The following is a 17,707-nucleotide window of genomic DNA, read 5'->3' as shown; positions in this document are numbered from 1 at the left end:
TGGAGTATCTCCACTTCATGAGGAAAATCCACAGAGACATCAAAGCAGGAAACATCCTGCTGAACGCAGAGGGTCAGGCCAAGCTGGCCGACTTCGGAGTCGCCGGACAGCTCACAGTGAGGACACATTAAATAATGACATCATGTGTACTGAATGTGTGTTTGGTTTAATATAGATGCATGTCAACAGAATTAATAAAACCAGATGTAACTTTTACAACACACGTAACGAAGCAGGAATCTTAACGAGTGAGATCGTTAGTGTTTCAGATTTGAACAGATCTGACTCTGAATCAGTGGAGATGAAGATGCTCTTAGTGAGGAGATAACGGGAAGAAGCTCCGGTAAAAGCTCCTGATTACAACCTTTTACTGAAAAGAACGCCAACCAAGCAACTAAATGCTGACTTCGTTAAAAACAACACCACATGCATGATTAGTTGTGCTCGCGATTATTCTAGTTCATGCTTAATATACAGACGATATGACTCCACAGATACCAACTGATCACTCCGAGACAACCCCACTGAACCACTGAACTTCACTCTATACATAAATAACATCTTACCTTTGCTGCTCGGTGAGCAGAAGGTCTGAGCACCCTCTGGTGGATGCATGGTGGTACTGCACTCATCCTAAAGGCACCGGTCCGATGCATGAGCTACACTGTAGGAGAGTACCAAGTCCATATAATATATACATGAAGAGTAAAGTCAGCCAGTCTCTGACGATTTCAGTGGCTGGAAAATACTTTGAGAGACTCTGCATACCTTGCAGTAAATGAGTGGCAATGCTGGTGAAGAGCGTTCGCATTATGTCGCTACACGTGTAACATCTGTACCCAACATGGCGGCGACAACAATCGTCAGGAATCGGGTGACTTTGAGATCAACAGGCTCCCTGTCTTTGTGCTCTTGGAGAACTCTTTTACGTCTGAACAACATTCATCTCTCCCTTTAGGACACCATGGCGAAGAGGAACACGGTCATCGGCACGCCGTTCTGGATGGCTCCGGAGGTCATTCAGGAGATCGGGTACAACTGTGTGGCCGACATCTGGTCTCTGGGGATCACGGCCATAGAGATGGCCGAGGGGAAGCCGCCCTACGCCGACATCCATCCCATGAGGGTGAGAGAGAGGAAGACTTTCTGTTTGGGTTTTAAAGTCTTTGTAAAGAGGAAGTACTGCACATTAGTGTGTGTGGAGAGATGGTGAGCCTCAGTTATTCTCACACGGACACGAGCTGACGTGGAATTATGAGGAGGAACCGTTTGGATCAAGAGAATTGTTGAGTGTTTCTCTCTGCATGCACTTCTTCTTCCTCTCCTGGATCTCGTCTCCTCTTCCTTCCTCTCCTGAATCTCGTCTCCTCTTCCTTCCTCTCCTGAATCTCGTCTCCTCTCCTGAATCTCGTCTCCTCTTCCGTCCTCTCCTGAATCTCGTCTCCTCTCCTGAATCTCGTCTCCTCTTCCTTCCTCTCCTGAATCTCGTCTCCTCTTCCTTCCTCTCCTGGATCTCGTCTCCTCTTCCTTCCTCTCCTGAATCTCGTCTCCTCTTCCTTCCTCTCCTGGATCTCGTCTCCTCTTCCTTCCTCTCCTGAATCTCGTCTCCTCTTCCTTCCTCTCCTGAATCTCGTCTCCTCTCCTGAATCTCGTCTCCTCTTCCGTCCTCTCCTGAATCTCGTCTCCTCTCCTGAATCTCGTCTCCTCTTCCTTCCTCTCCTGAATCTCGTCTCCTCTTCCGTCCTCTCCTGAATCTCGTCTCCTCTCCTGAATCTCGTCTCCTCTTCCTTCCTCTCCTGAATCTCGTCTCCTCTTCCTTCCTCTCCTGGATCTCGTCTCCTCTTCCTTCCTCTCCTGAATCTCGTCTCCTCTTCCTTCCTCTCCTGAATCTCGTCTCCTCTTCCTTCCTCTCCTGAATCTCGTCTCCTCTTCCAGGCCATCTTCATGATTCCCACCAATCCTCCTCCAACGTTCAGGACCCCAGATCTGTGGTCTCTGTCCTTCCAAGACTTTGTCAGCCAGTGTTTGGTGAAGAACCCAGAAAACAGAGCGACGGCCACACAGTTATTACAGGTGAGAGTTATTACAGGTGAGAGTTATTACAGGTGAGAGTTATTACAGGTGAGAGTTATTACAGGTAATATATATATATATATATATATATATATATATATATATACTGTGTGTGTGTGGGTCACTCACTGTCTCTCAGGTTGTGGCATGTTAATTCATATTGGGCAGCAAGATATGCTTGATATATTCTCTCTCTTTCCTTCAGCATCGCTTCATCAAGTCAGCTAAACCCAGCTCCATCCTCAGAGCTCTGATCACAGACGCCATGGAGATCAAACTGAAGAGACAAGAGGAGGCGGAGCAAAGAGAGCAGGAAGACGAAGACAACTCGGTAAAGTTAAACCGTAACCGCTGGCTGATTCATTCTACATTTAGATCTCCTTTGACCTCCACAAACCTATTTACAATCACACAAAATCAATTACACTAAAAAAACATGTAAGAATCAGAAAAGAAATAATAATAAGATCGATATCGGCCAATATTCAGTTGCAGTTAGCTGAGCTTTGATCATGTTTCATTGTAAACAACCAGTCAGTGTTTAAATCAAAAGGAGGAGAGCTAGTAACGTTAGCAGCACCGCTAACGGCTAACCAACAGGAGGAGAGCTAGTAACGTTAGCAGCACCGCTAGCGGCTAACCAACAGGAGGAGAGCTAGTAACGTTAGCAGCACTGCTAACGGCTAACCAACAGGAGGAGAGCTAGTAACGTTAGCAGCACCGCTAACGGCTAACCAACAGGAGGAGATCTAGTAACGTTAGCAGCACCGCTAGCGGCTAACCAACAGGAGGAGAGCTAGTAACGTTAGCAGCACCGCTAGCGGCTAACCAACAGGAGGAGAGCTAGTAACGTTAGCAGCACCGCTAATGGCTAACCAACAGGAGGAGAGCTAGTAACGTTAGCAGCACCGCTAATGGCTAACTGTTTATTTTATTTTTATATATATATATATATATATTTATAAATTATTATTATTATTTTTTTTTAATTGTATTTATATCGTATCGACTGTCTCACTGAGCTTTCTGTTATTGTTATTATTGCTTTATAAACTCGCTACATCAACAGTTGTTATTGATGTCGGTGTTATGACGTCATTACTTCCCATCATACAGTTTGTTGTTGGACCTCAGACCACCAGCAGCTCACCTTACACCTGTGTGATAAAGTCATTTCTGTGTTCCAGGATGAAGACGAGGTGGACCAGGGCACGATGGTGAGAGCAGGAACCAAAGACTCTGGAACCATCCGGGCCACCGGCTCGTTGGCCGGTTCCCTCAGCGGGACGGCTCGGACGATGATCTCGCACGACGACGACGACGACGACACGGGAACCATGAGGTCACAGCTGGGAACCATGGTCATCAACTCTGATGACGAGGACGAGGAAGACGCTGGAACTATGAAAAGTAAGATTAGTGAGTCCTGCGTAGAGATGAGGAACACAAACGTCATCACCACCGGGAAGCGTTTAGCAGTTTACTGAGATGAGAGTAAGAGGAACAACTGATGAGGAACTATTTATAAATCTACGTCTCGTTGTTTGAAAGCCAAAGTGTGACATGACAACGTGTCAGAGTTCTGCTTCTGAACCTGTGCGGTAGCTGCTGAGCACAGATTGAAAGGTTCAGTGAGTTCAGGCCGATCTTCTTAAATCAAAGAGTCTAAAACGTTAAAACGTTTGGTTCCTCTTCAGGATCCTCAGCTCGACTTTGTTTTTTATCCACTAGAGGGCGCAGTGTGACCGTCACACTCACTGAGGCTCACTGTGTGTGTGTGTGTGTGTGTGCGTGCGTGTGTGTGCGTGTGTGCTGACTTCCAAAGCTGTGTCTGTTGTCACTTTTTTTTAAATGAAAACGTAGCACTTACCCTCCCGTTCCCCCTCAGATGAACACTGTTAGCTCTGTTAGCATTGTTAGCTCTGTTAGCTGTGAGCCGCTGGCTCGCCGTCACCAAGGCAAAGCAGTTTATTTGTATCGCACATTTCAACAACAAGGTAATTCAAAGTGCTTCACATAAAACCATTAAAAGCATCAAAACATAAGGCAAAAGAAAAGGAGATTTAAAAACAATTAAGAACATTGATTAAAACAATAAAAAGCTACAAATAGAATGAAGGTTGCAGTGTAAGAAATAAAATGCAGAAATGTATTAATATCCTTGAATGTGGTTCAATTAAAGGCAGCAGCAAACAGAAAAGTCTTCAATCTTGATTTAAAGGAGCAGAGGGTCTCAGCAGACCTGCAGCTTTCTGGGACTTTGTTCCAGATATGTGGAGCAGAACAACTGAACGCTGCTTCTCCATGTTTAGTTCTGACTCTGGGAACAGAAAGTAGACCGGTCCCAGACGACCTGAGGGGTCGGGATGGTTCATAAGGTAGCAGCAGATCAGAGATGTATTTTGGCCCTAAACCATTCAGTGCTTTGTAAACCAACAGCAGCATTTTAAAGTCACTTCTTTGTTGGACAGGAAGCCAGTGCAAAGACATCAGAACTGGAGTGATGTGGTCCACGCTCCTGGTCTTAGTGAGGACTCGAGCTGCAGCGTTCTGAATCAGCTGCAGCTTTCTGACGGACTTTTTACAGAGACCTGTAAACACACCGTTACAGTAGTCCAGTCTGCTGAAGACAAATGCGTGGACAAGTTTTACACATCCTGTTGAGACATAAGTCCTCTAATCCTTGATATGTTCTTCAGGTGATAGGAGGCTGATTTTGTAATTGTCTTGATATGGCTGTTCAGGTTGAGGTCTGAATCCATAACTACACCTAGATTTCTGGCTTTGTTTGTGGGTTTTAACATCAGTGACTGAAGCTGAGCGGTGGTTTTCAATTGTTCGTCCTTGGTACCAAAAACAATTACTTCTGTTTTATCTTTGTTTAATTGTTGGAATGCTGTTAAGCATTCCAACTATTGTTCGTCGAATCTTTATTCAACTTCACTCAACTATTTCTTCCGTACGTTTTTTGCTACTTAACTCCTTCCACATTTTTTAAGCTACAGAAATCGTTCAACTATCAAAATGTTCAGTTTTTTCAGCTCATGTCGATGACTTTTCATATTTCTGACCTTTAAACTTTTTGAATTATTAAGCTTTTTGCAACTTTTATTTTTAATGGGATCTCTATGGAGAATATTTACAAATCCTCTTAAACTTCTTCAACTTTCAAATCCTTCAACTTCCTCATACTTTCAGCTACAGACACAATTTTAACTTTAAACTGTTGAGAAAATCCTGAGCTATTGCCGCATTATTCAGCTTTTTGATATCTTTTATACTTTTTGAACTGCAGCAATTTAACTTTTATGATTTTTCAGCCCTTTTCTGACTTTATAATGGGTGTGTATTGCGCAGCTTAGAGTGCGTGATGTCACCGCTAGAGTGAAAAGCAGCTTGAGATTCTTGTGAAAAAAACATTTGTGTTTTGCCACTGAGTCCACAATCTTCACTCTTCATGCATAATTTCTGGATGTAGAAGTAGCTAATATTGTCCTTGTCGTAGAAAAATGACTGTGGAATCCCACAGATTTCCACATTTGACACGGAAGCCGTTAATTGAGAGGAAAACCTCTCAAACTTTCTGCTCCATAGAGACCAATGTTAAATTTTTTTTTTTTGACAACTACTACTACTGCTGCTAATATTTCTAGTATTACTACTACTACTACTTATACTACAACTTTTGCTGTTGCTATTACTGCTACCATCAATATTATTACTACCACTACTGCTATTACTACTACTACTATTACTTATACTACAACTGCTACTACTTCGACTGCTATTGATGCTACTACCAGTACTAATACTACTACAGCTATTAGTACGACTGCTACTTCAAATACTGCCATTACTACTCCTACTTCTACTACTACTACTGTTATATTAAATACTATGACCACTACTGCAGCTATTACTACTACCACTGATTCTACTACTTCTAATTACTAATACTTCTACTAATACTTCTACTACAACTTCTAGTACTACTGCTACTACAAATATCACTACTGCTACAACTAGTACTTACTCTGCTACTAAGACTTCTGCTGCTAATAATACTTCTACTACGACTACAACTTCTAGTACTACTACAACAAATATCACTACCACTGAAAGTTTTTAAGCTACAGAAACTGTTCAAATATCAAAATGTTCAGCTCTTTCAGGAGAGGTGTGATATGACTTTTCATATTTGTAATCTTTAAACTTTTTGAATTATTAAGCTTTTGCCAATTGTTTTTGAATTGGATATCTATTTTCAGCAATGTTTTTGCAATTAATTTCAGTTTTCAGCATTCCAACGCATTTTCAGCAGGAAATGCATTTTCTAGTTGAAGAACATTCTGGCACATCCAGTTGTTGGTTTGTTCAATGCAGTTACCCAGCCCTTTTATGGGATTATAGTCCCCTGGTGACATAGTAATGTAGATTTGTGTGTCATCTGCATAATTATGATAACACACTTTGTTGTTTTCCATAATCTGAGCTAGTGGAAGCATGTAGATGTTGAACAGAGGAGGCCCCAGTGTTGAACCTTGGGGAACACCACATGTCATTTTAGTCAGCTCTGATGTGTAATCAGCTACAGACACAAAGTATTCTCGGCCCTTCAAGTAGGATTCAAACCAGTTAAGTGCTGTGCCAGAGAGTCCCACCCAGATGTTTAGTCTTTCTAGTAGTATGGCATGGTCAACCGTGTCGAATGCAGCACTGAGATCCAGTAATACCAAGACTGAACTTCTGCCATTGTCTATGTTTAAGTGGATGGCGTTGAAAACCTTAACAAGAGCAGTTTCAGTGCTGTGGTGCTGTCGAAAGCTTGACGAGAGGACATCAAAACAGTTATGTTGAGAGCTGTTTAGATCTCAATCTCATTTTATGCCTTTTAAAATGTATTTGAGGATCCGACTTAAACCAGCGAGTCCTTCACCTTGTTGTTGTTGTTGTTGTTTATGGAGGGATGGGTGGAGCGGCCTGGACTCTTTGTTGCAGTGTGGGAGTCGTCAGCGTTGGACTCTGTTTCATGTGTTTGTGTTTGTACACTAAAGAATCAACCTCAGTGAGACACGACGACACGCTGAGTTCAGTTCATGTTTGTTCCTCTGTGACGTTTAGTTTAATGTGACGATATTAAACCTCCTACACAACATCCACAGAGCTTTATGTTCATGAGCCAATGGAGACCGGCAGCTTCAGCTGATGGCAGCTTCTGGATGGTGAGTGGGGTCATTTTCCCAGCATGCATTGCCCTCCCTAACACAGCCTGGATCAGGTTTACTGGCAAGAAGGTTTGTTCACATAAATGAACATATTGAGAGAAATGTAAAATGTATAAAGGAAAGAGCAGAAAGAAGATTAAACACACACACTACTGTCTCATATACACACACCCACACACACACTAATGTCTCTGACACACACACACAGTCTCCTGTCTGACGTCCTAGTATTGAGTTAGTATGGATCTCCACTGCTGGCAGTTCAAACAGCATTAACACAAGAACATTCAGACTTTATAATCACATTAGTGTGTGTGTGTGTGTGTGTGTGTGTGTGTGTGTGTGTGTGTGTGTGTGTGTGTGTGTGTGTGTGTGTGTGTGTGTGTGTGTGTGTGTGTGTGTGTGTGTGTGTGTGTGTGTGTGTGTGTGTGTGTGTCATGCTAATGACCACAGTCTGATGCTAAAGAGTCCTTGAGGATCCTGATCACATATTGATCCTCACTAATGGAGCTGAATAATAAAAAGCCTTTTAATTCGTCGTGATCAGACTCTGAGTTTCTCTCACTGAGGTTTATGTTGGTGAGTTATGAGATCACAGCAGCTTTTACCGTAAACCCTCTGAACGTCAGGCGGTTTTGCGATGTTTTTTTGTCTCGTGTCATATTTTACGTTCGTTTAACTTCAAAATAAAAGTCCTGCTATATAAACAGAACCATCGCTACTAGAAGTAGAGAGAAGTAGAACATGTCTTTGGAGCAGCATAACAGTCAGAATGACATCAATCAGTACAAAGACAATGGAATCGATACATCCAACATGTTTACAAAGTGTCCACAAGAGTCACCAATGTTGGTACGGAGGTTCACTTCAGTTACATTATGATGCCTTCAGGCTCTGCTCAGTGAACAGGACTACTGGCTGAAGCTACATTATGATGCCTTCAGGCTCTGCTCAGTGAACAGGACTACTGGCTGAAGCTACATTATGATGCCTTCAGGCTCTGCTCAGTGAACATGAGTACTGGCTGAAGCTACATTATAACGTTGTCATGATGTGTTCACATGGCATCTGTAAAATGTAGTTTTCGTGATAAACTTGAATAAATCCAGTCATTTGAAGGAGATGTTTATGAATATAAAACAGATATTAGAGATGAATTATGATGTTTAACTTCTAACACGAGCTCTAAGAACATTATTATAGATTTGTTTATCATTAAATTAGAAGCTTTTATTTCCTAATCATTTGAATGGTGTGTTTTTATTTAAATCACTCCAATATACAGATGACTTCAAGTAAAAGGAAATAGTTGATAGTAATAATAAATATATTAGTTCATCTCTATTCAAACTATTCTGGTTAATAATCGTGAAACCGTGATAATTACTCGTGATATAAATGGTTCATATCATGACATACCCGGCAATACCGTAGACTTAAATATCGTTTAAGGCCTCCAACCATCAACCATCTCCTACATGTTGAACCTCACCTTGTTTATTCTCTTGTTCAGTCCTGCAGAAGGTGGTCCACCTGGTCTCCTCAGGTCTTCTAGAAGGCTTCCTACTCGTCTGGTTTGACACGGAGCTGGATTTAAAACCTCTGATTTGTAAAGTTTCCTCAGATTGCCTCGTGCCTCTGACGGAGGTCTCGTGCCTCTGACTGAGTTATCGTGTCTCTTACGGAGGTCTGGTGCCTCTTACGGAGGTCTGGTGCCTCTTACGGCAGTCTGGTGTCTCTGACGGCGGTCTCGTGCCTGTGACGGCGGCCTCGTGCCTGTGACGGCGGCCTCGTGCCTGTGACGGAGGCCTCGTGCCTGTGACGGAGGTCTGGTGCCTGTGACGGAGGTCCGGTGCCTGTGACGGAGGTCCGGTGCCTGTGACGGAGGTCCGGTGCCTGTGACGGAGGTCCCGTGCCTGTGACGGAGGTCCCGTGCCTGTGACGGAGGTCCCGTGCCTGTGACGGAGGTCCCGTGCCTGTGACGGAGGTCCCGTGCCTGTGACGGAGGTCCCGTGCCTGTGACGGAGGTCCGGTGCCTGTGACGGAGGTCCGGTGCCTGTGACGGAGGTCCGGTGCCTGTGACGGAGGTCTGGTGTCTCTGACGGAGGTCTCGTGTCTCTGACGGAGGTCCGGTGCCTGTGACGGAGGTCCGGTGCCTGTGACGGAGGTCCGGTGCCTGTGACGGAGGTCTCGTGTCTCTGACGGAGGTCTGGTGTCTTTGCTGAGTCAGATAAATGTCAAACTGACTTTGACAGCAGCTGTCTTTGAATCTCTTTTGAGTCTGTTTTTACAGTATGCTGCTGTTTTAGAATCTCACTTCAGACATTTGTAGCAGCTCAGTTTATGTTCTATTTATAGTGTTTCATGTGTCTGCAGACACAGACACATGAAACAAAAGACAAAGCGTAGATGCACTTATGACTCTGAGTCCACTGAGGCTGAGATGTGTTTACATGGAAGCGTCACGTTTTGAATGTACTTTTCCATCTCTGAGCCGTAACCATGTTCTCTCGTCTTTAAATGCTTTGCTGGGAACGTCTACATGTTCTACTCACTAGTACAGTGACTCACTCTCAATGTACACAGTAGTGGATTCAGCTCTTTGTTCTCGGTACGTATTAGAGATTCATTTAGTCCTCTCTAGAGTCCACTCTTTCAGTTCAAACTGTGGAAACCTTTCACGTTGCTGGTTTACAGGCTGTGCGACAGAATAAAGTTACTAATCCCACTGAGGCCTCAAGCTAACCAGCAGCTTCTCTGGTTGAACATCACTACACGCCGTTAAATCATCAATAAATACAAACAGCCGGTTTACTTGAGACGTCTTAGTTTCGGGAACTCTATCTTCTCATTTTCAACCTGGAAAGTTCCTTTTATTCTGTTCTATGGAAGGTAAGCAAGTCCACTGACAACCGTTCTGATTGGTCAGAAACGAATGGGCTTGTCAGTGGGCGACCAACAGGTTTATTACTCTTTTTATTTATTGTTTGTGTTGTTGGCATCGGGCCGTCAGCCTCTCATTGTGAGTGCTGATGCACTTTAATATTACAATGAATCGTGTGTTTTGTTGACGTTGCTTCCAGTAAAAAAGACTCGTCATTTCCTCTCAATCTGCTGCCAGAAATGTGGACAAGTCCCTAAATGAGAGTAAATCAGAAGAACGGGCTCAGAACACAGACTTTAAATCAACTTTGTGACTTTGTGAAGCGTCGCTCGGCTCCTCGTGTCCGTCTCTCCTGATTAAAACAAATGCAGCAAGTTTTCCTCTTGAAGATGTTTGACATTCAGACGTTTATGATTCTGATCACCACAGATCTGACTGTAAACACGCAGACGCATACAAACAAATACCAGAATCAAAGAGATGATGGATCTCTATGAGTCAGAGCTTCTTCTTCATCTGAAAATGTTGGAAGAACCTGCAGCTGGTTTCCTTCAACGATGACTTCTCAGAGCTCCGTCCAGCGTGGAGGAGAATAAACATTCATTCTGTTACAGCGATGGGATGTTTGCTTCCTGTTATCGTGCTGTTTGTGTCTGGTTTGGTTCTCCAGCTCCTCACGAAAAGTCCGTTACAAACACGACCCAGAGGCTGCGACAGAAACCGGAGACCGGACCAGTTAAAGAGTCATAATCAGGCAGATCTATTCAAAAGACAAGTCAGTTATCAGTGATGTCACTGTGAAAAATGTCTGCAGCAAACAAAACCAAAACAGCAACCGTGTCAGCAGAGAAAGAGACCTCCATGTTCAGTAGCTGAGCTTTTAGAGCTCTGGTAGAGACCTGTCAGTCACTGTGTAGCCCCGCCCCCTAAAGCATCCCCTGCTTTATGGTCTATTATAGACCTGTCAGTCACTGTGTAGCCCCGCCCCCTAAAGCATACCCTGCTTTATGGTCTATTATAGACCTGTCAATCACTGTGTAGCCCCGCCCCCTAAAGCATACCCTGCTTTATGGTCTATTATAGACCTGTCAATCAGCGTGTAGCCCCGCCCTAAAGCATCCCCTGCTTTATGGTCTATTAGAGACCTGTCAATCAGCGTGTAGCCCCGCCCTAAAGCATCCCCTGCTTTATGGTCTGTTGGAGACCTGTCAATCAGCGTGTAGCCCCGCCCTAAAGCATCCCCTGCTTTATGGTCTGTGTGACTCTAAATGGACCATAATGTACTAAATGAACATCATGCTGTATTGAAGAAGACTTGAAACTAGAGATTGAGACATAAACTCATGTTTACTGAGGTAATAAATCAAGAGAGAAGTAGAGTCATTTTCTCATAGATTTCTATACAACCAGACATGTATTTGCAACCGGAGGAAAAAGACCGGTGACCCCTAGTGGACTGGAGGCGTCATCACATCAGTGTAAAACCTCGAGAGGAGACTTTATGTCACGTTTAGTCCGACTAGATGGAATGAATTTACATATAAGGACTCGTCATTACATGTAAATGTTATGCAGCATTTATGTCTCTCTCCTGAACATTAATTTGTTATGATTATTATTGAAAGCTGATGGGTCAACTAGCTGCTTCTCAGGGCTCCAGAGGCAGCGTTGATTCTTCTCTTTTAAAGAATATACGTATTTTGGGTTTCTCTAAAGTACGTCTTGTCACCACCTTGCCTGCCCGTAGATAACACTTAGTCTTAGAGATAAAAAAATCAATAATACATTTTTTAATAATCCAACCCTTTTTCTTTCTTTTTACCCGGAGATAACGGCACAACATTCAGAAATACAATACTTTAACACTACACGGTTATGGGACAGTATGTATCTCTTGATATCTACAGATGTATTTATGATGAATAATTCCTTGTGGATCAGGCCGACCCCCAGTTTAATGCTAGTAAACCACCTCCTGGTTCTGATCTCTTATCTCACCTGAACCTCTGAATTCATCCACATATTATAGAGTTTATGTTTCGTTGAGCAGCAAAGTGGAACTACAATCTGCATCTTGTTGTACTATGACGATGAAACAAAGCTGAGAAGATGTTTCTGTACATGTGAATAATCTTTATTACATAATAACTTCAGGGACCAGAACAGAAAGTGTTTGCATGTAGACTCAGTGAGATCCTCTGTGGCCCCACAGCAGCTTATTAAAGCCATCAATCAAACACGGAGACTAAAGAACTCCACACATTCATCCACTGTGGCTTCACTGGGGTTGTATACATTTACACACACACACACACACACTGTTTACCCTCCTACTCTACCTGCAGCGCTTCACTTTATTCTTTATTTCATTGGATCTCTTGTTTGGTTCTCTGTGATCATCTATATCCATCGTCTGTCCATCGTCTGTTCATTGTCTGTCCATCGTCTGTCCATCGTCTGTCCATCGTCTGTCCATCGTCTGTCCATCGTCTGTCCATCGTCTGTCCATCGTCTGTCCATCGTCTGTCCATCGTCTGTCCATCGTCTGTCCATCGTCTGTCCATCGTCTGTCCATCGTCTGTCCATCGTCTGTCCATCGTCTGTCCATCGTCTGTCCATCGTCTGTTCATCGTCTGTCCATCGTCTGTCCATCGTCTGTCCATCGTCTGTCCATCGTCTGTCCATCGTCTGTCTATGTGTTGCTAAGAAGACACCCCAGAAGATGAGTCACTCAGGTATAGTTCCATCATTGTTCAAAGTCAAAGAATAACTTCATGATGTTAGTTGTAATGAATAAATATATTTTAAACTCAAGTACATTTCTCTGCATTTGTAGTTTTCTACTGTACCGAACCGTGGCTCCACTGTATGGTACCCAACCCAACCGTGACTTTTGTGAACCGTTCCAGCCCTAGTTATTAAGTATTTACATCAGGACTCTGTGTCAGTAAATGTTGATCTTGTGTCTGTTAGGGAGAGACGAGACGATGCAGCCGGCCAACAAGCCGTCCTTCCTCGAGTACTTTGAGCAGAAAGAGAAGGAGGCCAACAGTCACAAGGAGGGAGGAGACAGAGGAGACAACAACGCAGACAACCGCAGGCTGGCCAGCGAAGGAGACCTGGAGGTGGTGAGTAACCTGTGTGTGTGTTAGCTTTAGCCACGGCATGCTATGCTAACATGAGCAAGTCAACCTCCTGAAGCCCAAACGAGTCGTGATGGTCATCGTTAGGATTCTATCGATACTAGTACTCTTATCAATACTCCTCTCGACACTCTTATTGCTTCCTTTTGATTATTTTGTAAGAAAAAATGACAATTAATTAAAATAATGAACTTTGTTTTTGTTCTTGTTTGTAAACAAATATATATTTTTTTGAGCAGCAAAACTAAAAGTTCCTAAATCTTTAAAATACATTCTCATCTAAACATTGATCTGTGATTATGTTTCACTGATGTTCTTGTGATTAAACTCACTATGACATCACTAACGTTACCTGCAGTGATGTCATCACCACCGTTACTTGTTGAAACAGTTACATTAGATTTAAAGCTTCCTTTTATTCGAATGGCATTATTAAAGGTGTTGGTTTCTGCTCTCTGTTTAGCTGATATTATCGATATATTATATAATATATATATGTTAATAGTGATAATGAGCTATATATATATATATACATACATATATCTGTGTGTGTGTGTGTGTGTGTGTGTGTGTGTGTGTGTGTGTGTGTGTGTGTGTGTGTGTGTGTGTGTGTGTGTGTGTGTGTGTGTGTGTGTGTGTGTGTGTGTGTGTGTGTGTGTGTGTGTGTGTGTGTAAAATGTATATGTATAAAATGTATATGTATAAAATATATATGTATATGTATACATATCTATCTGTCTATATATCAAATATAAATGTGGTCTCCAGGTCTCTGGCTCTGGTTCTCCTCCAGTTGTGGATCTTTCTCTTTCCTCTCTTCACGGTCGTCGCTCCACTGGACACCAGTGTTATTTTAGCTGCATTGATTTCTGGGTAATAAATAGCTGAAGTGCTGCTGGTAGAAGCTGGGGGGGGGGGGGGGAGTCCTCCAGGTTGAATGAATGTCAACGGATAGAATAGATGCACTTATCAAACACCTTGATCATCGCTGGCAGGCTTCAGGCTATTTGTAGTTTGGGGTAAAGATTTTCCAAAGTGTTCGTTAATGATCTGTGGAGGACTGAAGCAACATATACAGTGTACTAGTACAGTAATATCTTATAGAATATAATACATACATATTGGTTACAGGAGAAGAAGATGGTGGTTTGTAGGGAGCAGTTGACTAAACAAGGACCACGCTTTCAATCACATGACATGGTCTTCATCCTCAGCTATAGATGTTCAAATGTACATTAGTGTCTGAGCAGAGACGTTGATTCTTCACCTTTTTAAAACAATAGATGATGAAAGATGGAGACGAGTGACGTGAACATTCAACCTATAAACCCAATGCACACATTTAAAACATGTTTCATCCATCTTCTTTGCAATCTGTGGATAATTTACTCTATCAATGTTCTTTCAATTTCAAAATGCTTGTTTTTGTTTGACCATCTCTAAAACCAAAATATCACACTTGAGAAGCTGGAAACAAGGAATGTTGTGTTCAAATAATGGAGTTGATCAACTTAACTGATTGAGTGTTACGTTGAACCAGGTGAGATGAAGCTGCTGATGTTTGCAGGTGAACTCGTGGTCGGTGGAGGAGCTGCGACTGCGTCTGGCCTCTCTGGACCCTCAGATGGAGCAGGAGATCGAGGAGATCCGGCAGCGCTACCAGACCAAGAGGCAGCCCATCCTGGACGCCATCGAGGCCAAAAAACGCCGGCAGCAGAACATCTGATGTTTCTTCTGCCAGATGTTTAGAGAACATGAGAAGAACTTCTGAAGTTCAGACCGCTGAAGAACGGTTTGATTCTAAATCCATCAGCAGCTCAGCTGGACTCAAGCTTCTTTCTCTTTGTTACACTTTCTGTTTAAAACACAGCGATGGTTCATCAACTCCAACTTGTTTCTCTTAATCTCGTGGTACGATATCCTTCTACCTGCTGACAGTCTTTACTGAGGTTCTGGTGTTTCCTCTCATCTCTGGACTCAGTGTCTCGTCTCTGGACTCAGTGTCTCGTCTCTGGACTCAGAGTCTCATCTCTGGACTCAGAGTCTCGTCTCTGGACTCTGAACGTCTACAAACCGTCTGGAAAAGTTCATAAAATATAAAATCTGAAAATGTTCGACGGGCTCTTTTGCCCCGAATGATAAAAAATAAGAAACCAAACTGGTGTTTTCCATCACGATGAACGGCTAGAACGAGATAATTCTCTAAACTACATTTCTTTATTCGGTACATGTTTCTATAGTGTTTTCATGAATCATCATATTTTTATTTACAAAATAACTGTTGGACCAGATTTCCTGACTGTGTTTAACCTGCAGTGTTCTTCATTTTATTTTCATATTTTAGAGTCCAGCGTCTATTTTTATTCTTTAAAAACTAAAAAAAACTAAAAAACAAAAGAACTGAGTTGTCAGATTTATGGCATCGATTCAACAAAGTGGATTTATTAGTTTGAATGAGATTACTCTCCAAAAAAAGAGCCAGGATGCTGCAGACTGCAGCAGCTACAATCTGAAGCAGATACAGTCTGAAGCAGCTACAATCTGAAGCAGCTACAGTCTGAAGCAGCTACAATCTGAAGCAGCTACAGTCTGAAGCAGCTACAGTCTGAAGCAGCTACAGTCTGAAGCAGCTACAGTCTGAAGCAGATACAGTCTGAAGCAGCTACAGTCTGAAGCAGCTACAGTCTGAAGCAGCTACAGTCTGAAGCAGCTACAGTCTGAAGCAGCTACAGTCTGAAGCAGCTACAGTCTGAAGCAGCTACAGTCTGAAGCAGCTAGTCTGAAGCAGCTACAGTCTGAAGCAGCTACAGTCTGAAGCAGCTACAGTCTGAAGCAGCTACAGTCTGAAGCAGCTACAGTCTGAAGCAGATACAGTCTGAAGCAGATACAGTCTGAAGCAGATACAGTCTGAAGCAGCTACAGTCTGAAGCAGCTACAGTCTGAAGCAGATACAGTCTGAAGCAGCTACAGTCTGAAGCAGATACAGTCTGAAGCAGATACAGTCTGAAGCAGCTACAGTCTGAAGCAGCTACAGTCTGAAGCAGCTAGTCTGAAGCAGCTACAGTCTGAAGCAGCTACAGTCTGAAGCAGCTACAGTCTGAAGCAGCTAGTCTGAAGCAGCTACAGTCTGAAGCAGCTACAGTCTGAAGCAGCTACAGTCTGAAGCAGATACAGTCTGAAGCAGATACAGTCTGAAGCAGCTACAGTCTGAAGCAGCTGCAGTCTGAAGCAGCTACAGTCTGAAGCAGCTAGTCTGAAGCAGCTACAGTCTGAAGCAGCTACAGTCTGAAGCAGCTACAGTCTGAAGCAGCTAGTCTGAAGCAGCTACAGTCTGAAGCAGCTACAGTCTGAAGCAGCTACAGTCTGAAGCAGCTACAGTCTGAAGCAGCTACAGTCTGAAGCAGCTACAGTCTGAAGCAGCTACAGTCTGAAGCAGCTACAGTCTGAAGCAGCTACAGTCTGAAGCAGCTACAGTCTGAAGCAGCTACAGTCTGAAGCAGCTACAGTCTGAAGCAGATACAGTCTGAAGCAGCTACAGTCTGAAGCAGCTACAGTCTGAAGCAGCTACAGTCTGAAGCAGCTACAGTCTGAAGCAGCTACAGTCTGAAGCAGCTACAGTCTGAAGCAGCTACAGTCTGAAGCAGCTACAGTCTGAAGCAGCTACAGTCTGAAGCAGCTACAGTCTGAAGCAGCTACAGTCTGAAGCAGCTACAGTCTGAAGCAGCTACAGTCTGAAGCTTTATTCCTCTCCATCAGCACAGAAACAGGTTATTTTTGTACGTAGGTTCAGAAGTTAAACTTTTCAGGGTGTAAAAATAGAAACGTGCTGAGTCATCGTAGATCGTTAGACTCTTTCTGTAAATATATGAGCACATCCGGCTGTATTTGTATATTCTGATTACAAAACGAGACGCTTTTTATTAAGTTATATTAAATATTTAGCAGTTATCGAGTCAATAAATCAAGATGCTGTTTAAACTCATGAGCACAATTTCATTTTTCATGTTTTCTTGTTTGTTACAAACAAAACAAAAAGCTTTTTTACTGTCGATGTTTCTGAACATTGATCTCAGATGAGAGGAGTTCAAAAGGGAAAATATTACAAAATAATGTAGCTTGATTGTTATGAAATATGATGCATGTTGGGTTCTGGCAGTGAAATGAAAGAGTCGTGATCACTGGAAATGAAACAGTTGTTATTTTTAATCCGCCTTTTCACACCAACTTCAAAGTGTTTCTGTGTTCTTTGTCCCGTACGACGAGAACAATTATTAAAACATCAGTGAAAACACGGAACACATCTGGATTACTTTGTGTTTTAGTTACTTCTTCTTTAGTTTCATGAGTGATCAGTTCAAATGTCTAAATCCTGCTGAAACAGA

General features: G+C 42.9%; 1 protein-coding gene across 2 annotated transcripts in view; it reads left to right on the top strand.

Moving 5' to 3' along the window:
- LOC306775286 (serine/threonine-protein kinase 4-like) overlaps positions 1-15,886 on the top strand; it is a 23,970-nt gene extending 8,084 nt beyond the window's left edge. For both annotated transcript variants that reach the window (XM_079265608.1, XM_079265609.1), the window contains 7 exons: positions 1-116; positions 959-1,126; positions 1,936-2,073; positions 2,279-2,404; positions 3,261-3,483; positions 13,156-13,310; positions 14,893-15,886. The exon at positions 1-116 is cut by the window's left edge and continues 49 nt beyond it. In XM_079265608.1, coding sequence (XP_079121734.1) covers positions 1-116; positions 959-1,126; positions 1,936-2,073; positions 2,279-2,404; positions 3,261-3,483; positions 13,156-13,310; positions 14,893-15,051 — 1,085 coding nt within the window. In that variant the 3' untranslated portion in view covers positions 15,052-15,886. The remainder of the gene's footprint in view (positions 117-958; positions 1,127-1,935; positions 2,074-2,278; positions 2,405-3,260; positions 3,484-13,155; positions 13,311-14,892) is intronic.
- The last annotated feature ends 1,821 nt before the right edge of the window (positions 15,887-17,707 follow it).

Source organism: Melanostigma gelatinosum, assembly GCF_949748355.1.
Source record: "Melanostigma gelatinosum genome assembly, chromosome: 3".
Classification (NCBI taxonomy): Eukaryota; Metazoa; Chordata; class Actinopteri; order Perciformes; family Zoarcidae; genus Melanostigma; species Melanostigma gelatinosum.
Note: the sequence above shows the minus strand (reverse complement) of the source record. Positions and strands in the feature narration are given on the sequence as shown.